Here is a 16,192-nt window from a genome sequence, read left to right on the forward strand (position 1 = left end):
CGACAAAGGTGGAGCTCGCATTTTTATAGGATGTAATTATAGAAAGTCGATTAAACCAACAGCTGTATATGAAAGTCGACACATCATTCAATGTCAAATTAGAAGACAAATAAACTTTATTGTCAACCAAACGCACTTAAAAATTGCACCCAAACCAGGCAAGACATGTAAATATTGACAAAACACATTTTTTATTATGATTGACGCGAATAAATTAAATCTAAAGGAAACCTTTGCACGTGTTATTCAGTTCGCGCAAAAATGTATGCTATATTCTGTCAAACTAGATATATTTTTCACTGAAGATGATAAAATTCTGGAGCAGAAAGCAGCTTTACTTTTGAATAAAAGTGTTCCTCAATACTTGAAGATTCTTGTTGAGGTGTGCTAAATCTTTTCTCACACCAGATTATTCAACCAGTTTAGTACCACGGAAAGCGCTCAAATCTTCGACCCGGGCAGCTAGCGTCCATTTATTAAGCAGTTCTCGCTTCATCTTGTTCATCTTATCTTTCCCAATCCCGCCTGATTATTAATGCATTAGGAAAAAAAGATGCCAGGAATAAATCTTCCCGATTGGTTTTTATAACGATTCTGGGGATCCCTAATAGAAATTGACAAGGAGGCTTGCTAATGTACAATGCACATAATATTCCGGTCACGCATATCCACAATCGTGGCGTAAATGTCTATCAAAGAACTCAAAATTTTGTTGGTTCTTAAAAAGGACATACGTTCATTAAAAAATGGTAAATATAGGTGGAAACAAGTTTCGTTATTTCGCTATGATGATAATTAGTACAACTGAAAACCTTAGTACAAACAGTTAGAACATTAGTACAATTAGAAAAAGAAACAATTTAATCTAGTAACAATTAACTTTACCAGACAAAAAGTTTAGATCCATAAATCAACTTCTCTCCTTCTTTCAAAACAAATCTCAAAAATTGATCATGTCGTTAAAGTATCAACTGCATGTTTATATTGAGCGGCTACTATTTGATTTCAATTAGATTTCTAATTCTCAACTTAGTTTTATAAAAAGAGAATTTATAAGAAAAAGTCAATAAATTGACCTCAAGACGCACACATCCTAATTAAATCTTGATTGACTCAGAAGCCATTAATGAAAATGAGTGAAAGGACGACAAAAATTAAACAAATTACAATGTTTTTCAAAACCAAAATGTGACAAAGTTGCTAAAAACTTAAATACCGGATGAAACTTTGAGAACTAGTAAGGAAACGATGAAAAGTGTCTGTAAAACTTTGTCAGATAGCCGCGTAAACATTCATGAAAACCAGACTAAATGAATATCAAAATACAAAAACGGAATAGGGAAAAACTTGTTTTCAAGAGCGAAAATCTGTTCAAACGCCATTTTCTCATTCCACATCGAAGGAAGTCTTGGAAACTGACAAGCCCTAAAACAATTGCTTTTTGCTACTAATTGCACCAGCTAGAATTCAATTGCTACTCCAGTTTTGCTTCATATTGTCAACAAAACTTGAAAAAAAATGATGAAACCTCAAAAGAGACAGTGCACCAATACAATTTGATTTTTTGGATAGTATGAAAATAAAAGAATGAAACCGGAAATTTAGAAGACGTGAATGAAAAAAATTACTTTTGAATTTTACTAGCAGAACAGTTGAACATTACGATTTAAGCAGACGAAAAAAAATTCAACAATCACAAAGAAAACAAAACGCAGGTCGTTTTGAAACAAACTCAAATGAGATTTTTAGCTACAAATATAGAAGAAAAAAACGAGCCAGGAAAAAGTTTAAGACAATTGTAATTTTAAGTGATTATTAGTAACATTAAAGTGACTAAATTTTGGCAAAAACCATTCTGAACAATTACTACATCTTTTTGGTGTCAATGTTACCATAACAAAATTTTAGTATTAAAGTTTGTGGATGATTGCATCTCCTAACTTAAAACAATTTGTTTGACATTTGAGCTCAAAAAGTATGAAAACTTGAAAAAAAACGTTGCAAGTTTGTCAAATTTCCTATTGCTTCTGGCTTCAAAAAAATCTTTTGCTAAATTCTACAAAAACAACTCAATTGCAGACTAGCAGAAATATGATTGGACTTAGGAGACAAAGCGAATAGGCACAACTAAAAGTTGTAGATCCAAACTAATAATTAGCCGAAAAAAACTGCTGAATCTGTTGAATTTAATCTCCTCAAAACCAAATAAGTTCTTATGAAATTTACCTATGAACGAAAAACAATACAATGTTTTGAAACACTGCCATAACGAAAAGCTGAAACATGACTGAAAAAAATTGAACTTTTGAAAATTTCAAACTTTGAAATCTGAATCTTTCTTCATAATTTTTGTTTATTTGTCCATTACCATTGAAAAAACTTCATGAATGAAATTTCAAAGAATGCCACTATGCTCAAAGATCTTTTTTTTTGAACTGTGGCCAGAGTCAATTCAAGTGCCATTAAACAGAAAACCGAAAATAAGAAAAGAACTGCACATAAGTTACTAACTGCACATTTTTGGACTCAAAAAAGATGTTTTCACTTATAATTAAGCGTTCCCAATAACCCAATGATCTTTAGCGCATTTCTCCTTTAAAAATCAACTTAGGTCAGCTCAGAGGCTCCAATGAAACCTAATTCGCACTGTTTTATACCTATTTAATCCGTTTTTGATGCTCAAAGTTTTGAGAAACTCTGGGAACCCATCTTACAAAACAAAGAGACAGAGCACCAAAACCAATAGAAATCTTTGAACTGTTGAAAAAATGAACATCAAATCAAACAGTTTACCAAATTAACCGAATTGAAAAAAAATTGAATAAATTTAATTGAGAAATCCGTGTTTGGAGTTGCAATACAGTCAACTGTAGAAAATCGCTTGCTAGGTGTCCAGACATTCTCAATTCTTTATGTTATTTAGCACTTGGAGAAAAAGGAAGATAAATAATTGTTTCAGAACAGATTTTTCAGCAATATAGTGCGGCTGCTGCTAAATCAAAGGTTACTGATCGTCGACTATTTTTTCCAAGAAACGGAATGGAAGGTACCTGAGTGGCCGGGTTATGGTAAGGATTGGAACTCAATTAAAAATGTTCAAGCAGTTTTGATCCAATGATTGCGAAGACTGACAGATTTTGGGAAAATTGTAAGAAAAAAGTGCACGTATTTGGGCTTAGATTGATGCACATCACAAAAAACACATGTGAAAGCTATACAAAACGTCTTCTGGATGTTTATAAAGCTAAAAAAATGGCATGACAAATTACTAGAAATTTAATTTGAACCCAGAACGTCATCTTGTTTTTTTGCTTTTCTTAAATTTTACTAGGTTAATGTAGCTGCTTTGCTGAATTGTATACCGACAGTTTCCTTCGTTAAAACCCGATTACACTGACATTCCTTTTTAATTGAAACAATCTAGAGTAGTGTAGGATGCTTGACCGTGAATTTCAGCCAATAGTTAACCATTTTTCCCCTAAACATTCTTCATCTTTTCATAACAGGTCAGGTTGGGTACCAAAACGCACTGCTGTTGGGTAACAGAGTTTCACTATTCAAATTATTTTACGCAATAAAAACTGTTCCGAAATTTTAAGGTGATGAATTGGTTATTCATTTGGGTGCGTTCAAATTACAGATATTGAATGCCGTGGAGTTGGTTCAAAGTCATTCAATTTCGCTACAAAATTACATTATAGCTTTGTTAAAACAATGTAAGAATCGAGGAACAGAAAATGGAATACAATGGTTCAAGAGGGCTAAAAAATTTGCGGGCATCAGATTTGTTTATAACAGTTTGTTCTCTAACTGCTACAAAATTTGGTTTCGTTGAGATCTTTTCAAAAAAGAAAAACTATTTCTCGAAAAAAGATTTCTGACTGATCACCCATACCTTCGTTAACAGTACTATCAGATGGTGGGAAATTGATTGTTAGGTGTCTAAAATAATCTACAAAATCTTAGTTATTAGAATTTAAGATTATAAGAATTGATACCTTTTATGAAGACAAAGAAATTAAAAAACAAAAAGAGTTTAATAATTATGTATAAATTATGAAGACAAAAAATCATTTTGAAGATCTTATCTTTCCATAAAATTTCTGAAATTTTTCTCATAATTTTTGTTTACTTGGACATTACCAATGAAAAAAGTATCATCAACGAAGTTTCAAAGACTGCCATTATGCCCAGTGATGCCTTTTTGAAGTATGACCAGAGTCAATTCAAGTGCCATTGATCAAAAATAACTCATAAAATAGGAAAAAAATACTAACTGCACAATTTTGAACTCAAAAAAATGTTTTAACCTGTAATTAAAACATTCCATTCCGTTATAATGGGAATAATTGAGCATTCCCATTAACCCAATAATCTTAAGCATATTTTACATATAAAATTTACTTAAATCAGCTCAGAGTGTCCAATTAAACCTAATTCACCCTGTTTTATACATATTTAATCCGTTTTTGATGCGCAAAATTTTGACAAAATGCGTGAATACATTTTACAAAATAAACAGAAAGAGTACCAATACAAACTGAAGTCTTTGAAATGTATAAAAAGGGAGCACCAAATCAAAAAGTTCACCAAATAAACCAAACTGAAAAAAGAACAAATCGAGTAAAATTACTTGAGAAATCCAATATTGCAAGCTATGCTTTAAAATGGAGTTCAAAAAGCAGTCGTCAATGTTTGGAATAGCAATACAGTCCAATGTCCAAAGTTGCTGGCTAGACGCCCAATCATTCTCAATTATTTAGCACTTAAAAAAATTTAGCACTAGAAAAAGATAGAAAAAATAATTTTTTCAGAACATGTTTTTCAGCAAAATAGGGCTGCTGCTGCTGCTAAATCAAAGGTTAATGATTCCGAGTATTTCTTCCAAGAAACGGAATGGAAGGTACTTCAGTGGTCGGGTTATAGTAAGGATTGCAACCCAATTAAAAAGATTCAAGCAGCATTGATCCAATAACTGCGAAGACTGTTAGATTTTGGGAAAATTTTAGAAAAAGACCTCGTAATTGGGCTTAGATTGATAAACATTTAAAAAATAACAGCTGTAAAAACTATACAAAACATCTTCTGGATAGTTATAAAGCTTGAAAAATGGCATGACAAGTTACTTGAAACTTAATTTGAACCCAGGACGTTATTTTGTTTTCGCTTGTTCTTAAATTTTACTGAATTTAAGTAGCTGTTCGGCCCAATTGTATACCGACAGCTTCCTACGTTAAAAACCAATTACATTGCCATTCCTTTTCGATTGAAACAATCTAGAGTACAGTAGGATGCTTGACCGTGAAATTCTGCCATTATTTAACCATGTCTCCTCTAAAATTCTTCATCTTTTCATAACAAGTCCGGTTGGTATCTGCAGTATGCTATCAGAGTTTCACTATCCAAATTATTTTAGGCAAGAAAATGTGTTCCTAACTTTAAGTTGATGAATTAGTTATTCATTTGGCTATGTTAAAATTACAAATATTTTATGCTGTGGAATTGTTTCAAAGCCATTCAATTTTGCTTCAAAATCACATTATCGCTTTTATAAAACAATATAAGAATCGTGGAACACAGATTAGAAAACGATGGTCCAAGAGAGTAAAAACTGGAAGGGGCATCAGAGTTGTTTATAACAGTTTGTACTTTAACTGCGATGAAATGTGGTTTCGTTGAGATTTTTTCAAAAAAGAAGAATTGTTTCTTGGGAAAAGATTTCTGACAACTCACTAATACTTTCGTTAACAATACTGTCAGATGGTGGGAGATTGATTTTTATATGTCTAAAATAATCTACAAAATTTAAGTTTTTAAAATTTAATAATATAAAAATTGATAGAATCTTTGAAGACAAAGAATTTCAAAAAGAAAGAGTCTAATAATTTATATAATTTAACAGCACAGAAAATCATTTTAGAGGCCTTATCTTTTCACAAAATATTGGCTCTGTGAATAAACCAACAATTTTTGGCGATTTGTTTTAAGAAAAGAATGGGAGAAACAGGAGCGGCCAGCTTATATTCCGAAATTAAACCCAGTTTAAAGATATTGGGCCGTTTTGAAGTAGCAATGACAAAAACTGATAGTTGTTATGGAAAATTTTTCAAAAGATTGGAAGTTACGATCGATATTATTATAGATGTCGTACGAAACTTGTCTGAAGGGTATTATAGAAACATTATAATGAACGTTATTGTATCCTGTAATGTTTTTTTCTGATGTCTAAGTTTCGAATTTTTTGATACGATAGTGCACCGAAAATTTTCTCCGTTGGAAACTGAGCTTTGCAATAATCCTTTTTGTTTGAATTCAGACCTAACAAAGATTTTCTACCTTTGAATCCAAACAGACCGGCGCTGTTGAAGAAAAACGCAAGTGCTCTCATTGTTTTTGTCTAACTCAATCCAAACAAACCAAAAATTTCCTAAGTTTAATGTTGACATTTTTTGGAGTAGAGTAAGATGTTCGATCGTGAAATTCAATCAATATTTAATGTTTTTCTGCTAGACTTCTTGATCTTATCATAAATTGAGATTTTATACTACGGTTGAGTTTTAAATTAACCTCCCTTAAAACAAGAAACAAATCAACTGATTGACCATTCTATTTATTTTTGGCAATTATCTTTTTTCTGACACTTTTATTTTTTAAATTGGTTGTTTAATTGGATGTGTAAAAATGACCATAATTTTTTGTCTAGAGAAAAGCGTTAAAACGCTTATTAAATTTTTTACAGGAATACATTACCATTGTTTTGAGCTATCTAGTACTCTCTGTTTATCTGAGAATGGGACAATTGTCAACATAGAACCTTTTTTAGCTTTAAAAAATAACAATTCATCATATCTAATCTATTTTAGATATTTTGTTATCTCAAGAGTCATTTAATGTTTTCTCAAGGTTTTTAGACATCACTTCAAAAACCTTTCAAAAGGAGGTGATAACGTTTTGAGTTAGAATGAATATGCAATATTTTAAATGTTTCCTCTCTCTTTCTTCAAAAATCTGACTTGTTGAAATTTATATTCCTTTTTTCCTACTTGCTCATTTTCATTTTGTAATCACTGAGAGTATAAAAAAACCTTCAAACATTTATATATTGGTCTAAATAAAAGAAGAGATAGAGATTGGCACCCAGCTTTTGTCTTTCTGATGAAAGAATAAGAGAAAAGTTGCTTTGAAGCTGAAAAACCATAAATTGATGAACAACAAAAATAATCGATTGTAATAGTGAATGGATGACACCATATCCAAATGAAAGGCATTTTATGTTGTTTACTCGATCCTGCTCAACAAAATTAATTTGTATTACTTTAGTCCTTTATGGGTCAAATAGCTGCATGGGAACAAAAAACGGTTTCGGGAGAAAAATATTTTGTTCAAACACCATTTTATCATACTACTTAAAAAAAAGTGCTAAAAGTCCTAACTGAAAAATGACTCGTTTTTTGTTCCGCTTCCTGTTTTGGCGTGATCAAAATCACTCGTCTAATTTGTCTTCATTTCATTAGTCTTCAGAATTAGCCGATAGGACTTGCAAAAGTATAGCTTGAAGATTTCGCGGCATGGCGCGAAGTATGAAGTTGATCATTCTAGCTAGCATTGTCAATTTAATATAAACAAAAATCAATGTCAGTAGAAAATGAATGCCTGTGCAGAAATATTTATGCATCACACGGGTAGAAACTATTAATCGAATTGTATTGTGTTTTATTATTGTTTTTTATATGGGCGAAAAAATGTTTTTCGGTATGAAAGCAATGTTTACCAAAACATTCTGAAAAAAAAAAGATTTTTTTTTTCAAGTTCCATATAAAAATTTGAAGCATATACTGAAGAGAAAGCTAATGAATAATAACAATAAAGTTCAACCAATCGTACAATAGAAACATTATTAACACCAAGAAATCAAGAATTCGATCCAACCTTTAGAGCAAATGACGAGAATAAATCCGTCAATAGTTAAAAATATGTATTTCAAAGCAAAAATGCACCAAAAATATTGTTTTTCTGACAACTTTTCTCATCTTTGTAAATGTTTACCTGAAGATCCTTATTTATCTCGCATTAGGCTCCGCGTATGATGTTCCAGTCTTAGAATGTTCACCTAATTAATTTACATGATTTTATACAATCACAAATTGTTCTTTTTTGACCGGGATGCTCTCGAGCAAGAAACAATTAAGATATCTGACCATAATGAAATTAAGTTAAAAGTGAAATACTATAGAGGATCAGATAACTTCGCTTAGTACACTCAGCTGCGAGTTGTAAAAATCCAGATCTCATTTGTGCCAGATTAAGTGCTAAGATTTTCCTTTAGTTCACAACTTCGTATATTGAAACATTGTTCGTTTCAAGTTACACATAAATGATTTTTCAGTTAACATAAACACAACGGAGAGAGTAATTCAGTTCGCAGATGACAAATATTTTGTCTTTTGTGGAAAAAAAAGTAGTTTACATGGAAATGTCAGGGACGTGTTGCAGAATGGAGATGAACAAACTTAACATGATTTCAAAGAAAATCGAATTGATTTGTTTTCACGAAAAAGTTCCGATTTGATATCTTTCTCCTGTAAAACGAAGTTTTCGCATCAAAACATGTTGCAGACGCCTTGGTATTCAGATCGACAGGAACATTAATGTTGATGAGCAGCTAAATAGAACATTCAATCAATCTACCTAAGAATACATCAAATTCCCCTGAAAACCCTTGTACTTATTTGACATCACTTGTGCCATCTTATTTATCTTTTTCAGCATTTTTTTTATCCAAATTGTTGGTTCTACGTTGCTAGAGACCTACTGATACAGACAAAATGCCTACAAGCTTAGCTCATAATAGCAAAAGTGTCACTAATCAAATTTCATTATGACATAGTCGAACCGGAAATTTTGAAAACTTTCACAGGTTTCTGATTCCTCCAGGAACAACTTAAAAAATATTTTCAAAATTGAACAGAATGTCCAAACCAGCTTTGGAATGGATGCGATTGTTCATCAATTAGTATGAAAATGGGATAAGTTACCACCACAATGATGTCGGTTTGCACGGAAAAAATATCCAGGAATACGTTGAGCAATTCTTTAACCTCACAATAAGAAATATTGATTTTAAATAGTACTGTGCGACTATTCGAAGAACACTTTATATAATATGATTTTTGTTCGGCGAAATTTATATATTTGAAGAAATTTATTCGAAGAAATTTATATAATGTAATTTTTGTAACCAAATTTAGTGTTGTTTTCAATTTGTGCTTGGATTATTTGGAGGAATGTTTTGTTGCAAGTTTATTTAACTACATGATTATAATTTTAATTTACTTGTTTAAAAAAATAATAGGTTGCGTGACTCGAGTGAAATGACTTGAGTAGAGATGAACTCGATTAGAAATGCTGGACTTTCTCGAAAACGACATTTGGAGATGTTGAGACAGAATTTGGTAGCAACTTTGTCAGAGGGGAGTCTTTGATTAATGAGAGGGGAGTTTTTTCGTAAGCAATGTCATCCAACAGTAGGGTACTTGAGCCCAGTTCATTAACGCAAGGAAATTTAAAAAAACGAGTTAAAAAGCTGAGGGAGAGAGGAAGAAACGTCAGAGATCGGAGATAACATTAAGATTGGCAATAAGAAATAATCAGCAAACATTTAAAATTTAGATCAATATAAACCAAGATTATTTGATAATGGAGACCACGCAGATTGCAAGAACTTTGTCAGAGTCGCATAATTTTGTTTGAAACCCGAATCGGTTGCAGAAAGAGAATGTGGCATTGCAGAGTCTGCTGTTGCAATGATCTGGCATTTGAGAGCTTTTTCACGCGTGTGTCGAGAAATGATATGCAGTTAATCGGCTATGATATATGCTCTAGCCAACTTTCAAAGTGCATGTAAAAAAAGATGCAGCGTGAAAAATTGGGTCGAGCCTAAGTCGAACTCCAAAACTTCAGCATCAATAGCTTCGGTCACGAAGAAAATTGAAGTCGAGCATGGTATTTTGTGGTCGCGCATTTTTTTGGTCTTTTCATTTGTGATGTCTAAACCCTGACCTACAAAATTTTACGTCGAAATTCGGACTTAATTCTCGAACCGTTTAGTGGACCTCAACGATTGCAAAACGTCCTCAGTGATTGTTTAGTTATGAAATTTGTATATGTAGTAGTACTTCGTTTGTTTAGTGTTTCTGTTGGTGACAAGGAGCTGTCTGATATTGAGTGGGGTGTTGGGTGTGATGACGAGTCTGTTCATGCTCCAATCTGGGCTAAGGTGTGAACTGAGTGTACAGGAGAGGGTGGAGAGTGGGATGAGAATCAGAGACGAAGAAGACTACATTGCTATCAAGTGCCTAAACTGCTTCATCATCATCATATGCGCCCTACAGTGTTAGTCATCACCCCTTCGGTCGCGTTTCACGCTTTTTAACTCACATGATCGTATCGCAATAAATCTTTCGTAATATAATTTAAAAAAATATTGCTTCTTTCCCCATTCTGGTTGCTTCTTTCCCCTTATGAACATTAGAACAAACAGACAAATACCTGACAGAAAATCAACTCACTTTAAATGCCGATAAAACAGAGATGTTATTCTTTACAAATCATACTAATTCGGATCCAGATTTTTCTTTTAAAGGCGAAGTTATCAAACCAGCTCATGCATGTCGTTATCTGGGAGTACAAATTGATTCAAGCCTAACCTTTGAAAATCACCTGAACTTAGTTTTAAGCAAAATGGATAATGCAATTCGTTCTTTATATCTTGTAAAAAATCAAGTTCCTTTGAAAGTAAGCATTGATGTTTTCAAGTCAGTTGTACTCTCACATTTTTCTTTCAGTGGATCATTTCTTCAAACTCTTACAGCGAAAAACATAAACCGCATAAACAGGCAAATTAACTGGGGAATGAAAGTTTGTTATTTTCGACAAAAATTTGACCACTCCATTGACCTTCTCATTAAGGATCGTATCCTGCCAGCCCAATTGTTTATCTTAAAAGTTAGCCTAATGAAGCTACAATCAGATATAAGACACTGGGAAACATCCGAAAATTTTAAATTGTTTACTAGTCGCCATAACGCTAGACAGAACAAGAGAACAAATCAAATTATTATAAAAAAGGAAACGCAAACGAACTGGAGTTACAAATCTTTAATCTTGAAAAGCGTTCAAAAATAGAACAAATTGCCCCCTTCAATAAAAACTTTTAATATTAAAACTTTCTTTAAAAATGCTTTAACCGAGTTTTTGCTCGATCAACACAAGAATGTATCCGTTAATAGATAAATAGGAGCCTTCAAATCCTATTTTTACCTATGAGAACGAACAGCTTCAGTTTGAAGGTTATTATACTAATAACAATACTGATTAATTTATTTAACATTTCAAAGCATAGATATCTAACCTTAGTGTTATATTCTGAGTAATTTACATAATTCAAAAAAAATTATGGTATAAATAGACCAAAATAGCCTCCCATTATGTTTTGTTGACAGCAATGACACACGCTGCACGTTATATAACGAATAAGCTGTAGACTTTTAACTAGGTGCTCGACCGTGTGATTATAGTCAAAACACCCCCCTCCCCCACACCACCACCACCACCACCACCACCAAATAGAACTATAAAGTCTCCCGATAAGTCGAGTTCTAAACCAGGAGGGGGGAGGGGGTCATTATGTAGCACTAGTTATGCAACATGATGTAATATTATTCGACTTATGCAGTTATGTAACTTGAATTGAAAACAACACTTTTTTGCAGAAGATTCACTTGCATTTAATCCCTCTTTTGTCACTGGGAGCTACCGCAAATCAAAGAGGTTTAGTAGTGACCGTTTGCGTACTCCCGGATCTCAGGCTCATAGTATATCAGTACTGATTCGTCATATCCCAATTGTAAATTGTCGAACTAGCCATGTATCATAATATCTCAAGAGTTTCTCTTAGTAAACTACCTTGCAAGTCTTCTGTTTTTTTCATGATTTTAGAATGCACATTCCGTTTATTCATGTTTTCACTGATCATAAGAAAATCAGTATAAATTTTTGCTAATTACGAAAATCATTTCAAAGTTGGGACGGGCATGTTGGTGTCGCATACATGGTTATAAATTTCAACATGGGTTGTGCACAAAATCCAGAGTAAGAAAAAAAATTGCATAATGAACTGATTTTAAACGATATAAAAGTTATTTCATTGATTGCACTGTACGTTTTTACGATTCGGTTTTTCCTGCTTTTTTTCCAATTCAGTGGGTGACTACTGATTTTTTTTACTTTCCTCTTTTTCACAAAACTGAGATTCGCCACTAAGAAGTTTTATAAAATTAAAAATTTTACTGCGCATAATAATATCAGCGCATAATAATACTTTCAGATGCTCAGAGAGTTTTCGGAAATTTGAAATTTTGTCTGATTTTGAGTCTTGACGTCAAGACAGAATTTTAAATTTCCGAAAACTCTCTCATCAGCTGAAAATACGCGACTGATATTGTCATGCTTAGTAAAATTTTTCATGAACATAGCAAAAAATGACATGATCAGAATATCACAAAACTGAAAAAAAAACAGACTTTAAATATAATGATTCATTGTTGATTTACTCCGGCACTATGATATGGGTTGTTCCAATTCCTTTTATCCAGAATCATGAAACCCAAAAAATGGGTAGAGTTTCAATATTAAAAACTTTTCAAAGTGACATGAATTTCTGAAGAATTTTATAAAATCGACTTGAAAAGTTAGTTTTCGAGGCTCAAATGCAAATTATCCATGGATGAGAGAGAATGGTTATCTTGTAAGATCTTACAAGAATCTTATAAAAGATGGTTATCTTATAAGTTCTGACAAAATTCTTACAAAAGATGGTTATCTTGTAAGATCTTACAAGATGAATGGATATCTTGTAAGAATCTTGCAATTTCGTTCCGGTTGAGCTTCAATCTCATTGGTTCCTTTTTCGCAATTTTCTTCATTTCATGCATTGAAGTTTTGAGAACTGGTTGCGTATTTTTGGCTGATATTTTTATTCAATAATTTGATTGAAAACTGCTTTTCAAGATAATTTTTACTGCATTATTACAAAATTATTAACTTTTACTTCTTGCCAAAAACTAAAAACGAGAATAAAATTATTATTTTTTCCCTGACTTTTTATGCTCTCATGAATAAAAAATTGCAGAATTATTTATTTTAAAATCATTTTTTTCTCCTTGCATTCCATTTGGAGGAGCAGAAAACCCCATATTCGCACTTTCCATTTAATGCTGCGTGTAAATTTATTACTCAAAGAACAGTTTTTGACTTTCAAGTTTTACACTGTTTAGAACAAATCACATATTTTTTCGTCTCTTGTGCATCTTCTCCAAATTTTTTTATGCGCCGTGTATTTCAGTTCTGTGTGTTTCGATCCTTGCAAGACAACGGCTAATCTTGTAAGAATCATATAAGAAGAATGTTCATCTTATAAGGATCTTGTAAGACGAATACTTATCTTGTAAGAATCTTGTAAGACGAATGCCTATCTTGTAAGAATCTTGTAAGACGAATGTTTATCTTGTAAGAATCTGTCAGAAAATCTTGTAAGACGATGCATCCTCTTGTAAGATTCTGACAGAATCTTACAAGATCTTACAAGATAACCATCCCCAGTCCACTCGGGATTATATTTAAGAGCAAAAATTGTAACAGGACTTTACGTGCACTTACAACATGAGCGAAAAATTTATCGGCCAGAGAAAATATGAATTCTATACAAAAATTTGGGCTTGAGAGCATGTTGCTTGATTGTTTAAGTAAATAATTGATTTCAATCGTTAAAAATAACCTTTGAGAAGCATCGTTTTCTCTTACAAAAATTGAAATTAATTCAATAAAGTCTACTTTAGGACTAATATGCGTTCTTTCTTATTATATCCTGCAGAAATGTTTTTAAAAAATTGAACTCGGTCGTCAAACTAAAATTAGCAAATCTACGCTCGTCATTGATAATAAGTGCTCAGGTTTGCACATTCAATTATCGATCATTTCTTCACAAAAGTTAAATGAACGCATCCGTTGAAAATGTCACTAATTTTTTAAAAGGAGAAGGTAAACTTTGCATAGCCAAGAAACTTATTCTAAGGTTTATTTTTTAAAAAATCAAATGTTGGCAAAAATATGATGATAATGAATTTTGTGGACTATATTAAAATAATTCTTAGGTAGATTGATACCAATTTTTTCATCAGTGGTCATTGGCTAATCTTAAACTTTGTTACTTGACACGCCAATTGATGACGACAGACTAAGTAATAAAAAAACTTGGAAGGATGAAAACTGAAGAAGTCCTTTGGACAATTTCAGCCAAATAATTCTCATAAAAACCTCAAAAAAAATTTCAGAAAATCTGGCTGAAATTCTATTCAGCATGATTATTTTGAAGCTAATAATTATTATAAGTTTTAATTGCAAAAACTCAAAATTCTTAACAGATTAGAAAAATGAGAGCAAAAATTAAAGGTTTCAACTGTTTGAACAATTGTACAGGCCAGACCGCGTCGTTTCCTGGTTATTTCAAATATTATTAAAGGTTTGGTTTTGAAAAAGATGGCATACGTAATTTGCCGTTCTTCATCTTGTCACCAAATGTCAAAAAAATAGCATAAACCGCATATCAGTATAACATATTTCTCGCATTCAGTATAACTCCAAACCCTTGCTTATTTAGATAGACATTTTTGTTGAGTTACTATATTTTCTAAATTTAGCTAAAATTAACTAAATTTAGAAACTTTTGATTGGGCAGAATGAAACTTTATTTTCAAGGAATATAGTCAACTTTATCAATCAACCCAAATAGATCACGAACCTAAATATTGACGAAAGTGTGAAATTAGCAAATAAAGGCTGAAGTTCGTGCAATATTACAATAAAATAGACCGGCGAGTTTATAATTCCAGATCACTCTACTATACATGGGAGGTTGAAGCAATTCTCTCTGTAGTTGAGAGAGAACAGACAAAATTATATTGCAAATAGCTAAATTCGTACCAATTTTTTTTAACGATTTAAAGCTAAAATATCAAACAAATCCACCAAAATTTAGCGGAAATTGTCGGGCCCAACAGTTCAGCAATTCGTTCACTCTCTTTAAGTTAGATGAAAATTATTGAGAAACTGGGTAAAATTATTGAAAATCAGTCTAATTAAATTCCCAAAAAAGACTAATTTTGAAAAATCTACCAGCTAAAATAATCTACGCTCAATGGTATTTCTAATGATACTTCTCAAATCTTTCTACGTCAAACTTATTGGGAGAGAAGTTAAAACTTAATCGTACTCGAGGTAAAATTTGACAGAAAAAATTAAAAACTTGGCTGTGATTTTTTTTTTGTATTTTTGTTGTCAAAATCTAAACTGGTAATACTGGTTTCAGGCTGTCTAGTAATGTGTGCTGTTATTGTCTATGGCATCAGCTGTCGCAAGCAAGCCGGACACTTTGATGTTAGACTGGACTCTGGCTTCGCCCTGGCCTGTCTCTCCCCCCTGTTCCAGCTGCCCACCTTCTTTCTTGCCATGCTCGGAGCCCGGAAGTCAATCAACCAAGAGAGCCTCATGTGACGCTGTTTATCATAAATAATCAAAACAGAGCGGGGAATAACCCGAGAAAAACGCGGAAAAATTTTCCAAAGTTTTTTCAGATGTTCGCAGATGTTTAAGAAAGAAAAAAACGGATTTCTGAAAGGCTGATGCTTCAGCGTACAAATATAAGTTATTTATATTTCTTTGCTGTGTTGGTGAAACCTTATACTGGAGCATTGTAGCACTTTAAATCAGAAATCTTCAAGTACAAAATGAACTGTTTCTTTTACGCCCCTGTTTAAAACCCAGTTTCTTAGTATCTATGAGAAGAAATTTTTGATCGTTACGGATAATTTTAAAAGTTTTTTTGCGAAATGTTTAGCAATTATACTTGCTCACAAAGTTTTAAATGCAAGATAACTGCACATATGTTAAACCATTTGTTTAAAATACTACCTTTGTCATTAAGTTGACCCCTAGTTTTGTATTATTGAGCATCACAGTGAAGTAAACGAATCAATGCGACCTTTTCCTGTTTTGAAACTGGAGAATTGTTTATCAAAAAAATAGATTGCAGCACGCATTGCAACTAAGACAAAGAAATGGCAAGCCATAATCATTT

The 16,192-nt window shown here is 32.4% G+C and overlaps 1 protein-coding gene across 1 annotated transcript; it reads left to right on the forward strand.

Moving 5' to 3' along the window:
* The first annotated feature begins 10,198 nt into the window (after positions 1-10,198).
* LOC142340730 (uncharacterized) lies at positions 10,199-15,851 on the forward strand. Its single transcript, XM_075391429.1, has 2 exons — positions 10,199-10,392; positions 15,425-15,851. The coding sequence occupies exons 1-2, from the start codon at positions 10,242-10,244 to the stop codon at positions 15,607-15,609; spliced, it is 336 nt and encodes a 111-aa protein (XP_075247544.1). The 5' UTR covers positions 10,199-10,241; the 3' UTR covers positions 15,610-15,851.
* The last annotated feature ends 341 nt before the right edge of the window (positions 15,852-16,192 follow it).

Source organism: Convolutriloba macropyga, chromosome 6 (assembly GCF_964194025.1).
Source record: "Convolutriloba macropyga chromosome 6, txConMacr16.3, whole genome shotgun sequence".
NCBI lineage: Eukaryota > Metazoa > Xenacoelomorpha > Acoela > Convolutidae > Convolutriloba > Convolutriloba macropyga.

Bases quoted from the DNA above. Each gene is read 5' to 3' on its own strand.
- LOC142340730 (XM_075391429.1), top strand. From the start codon at position 10,242: ATGACGAGTCTGTTCATGCTCCAATCTGGGCTAAGGTGTGAACTGAGT. The intron at 10,393-15,424 runs GTTAGTCATCAC...TACTGGTTTCAG, and splicing joins CATCATATGCGCCCTACAGT to GCTGTCTAGTAATGTGTGCT.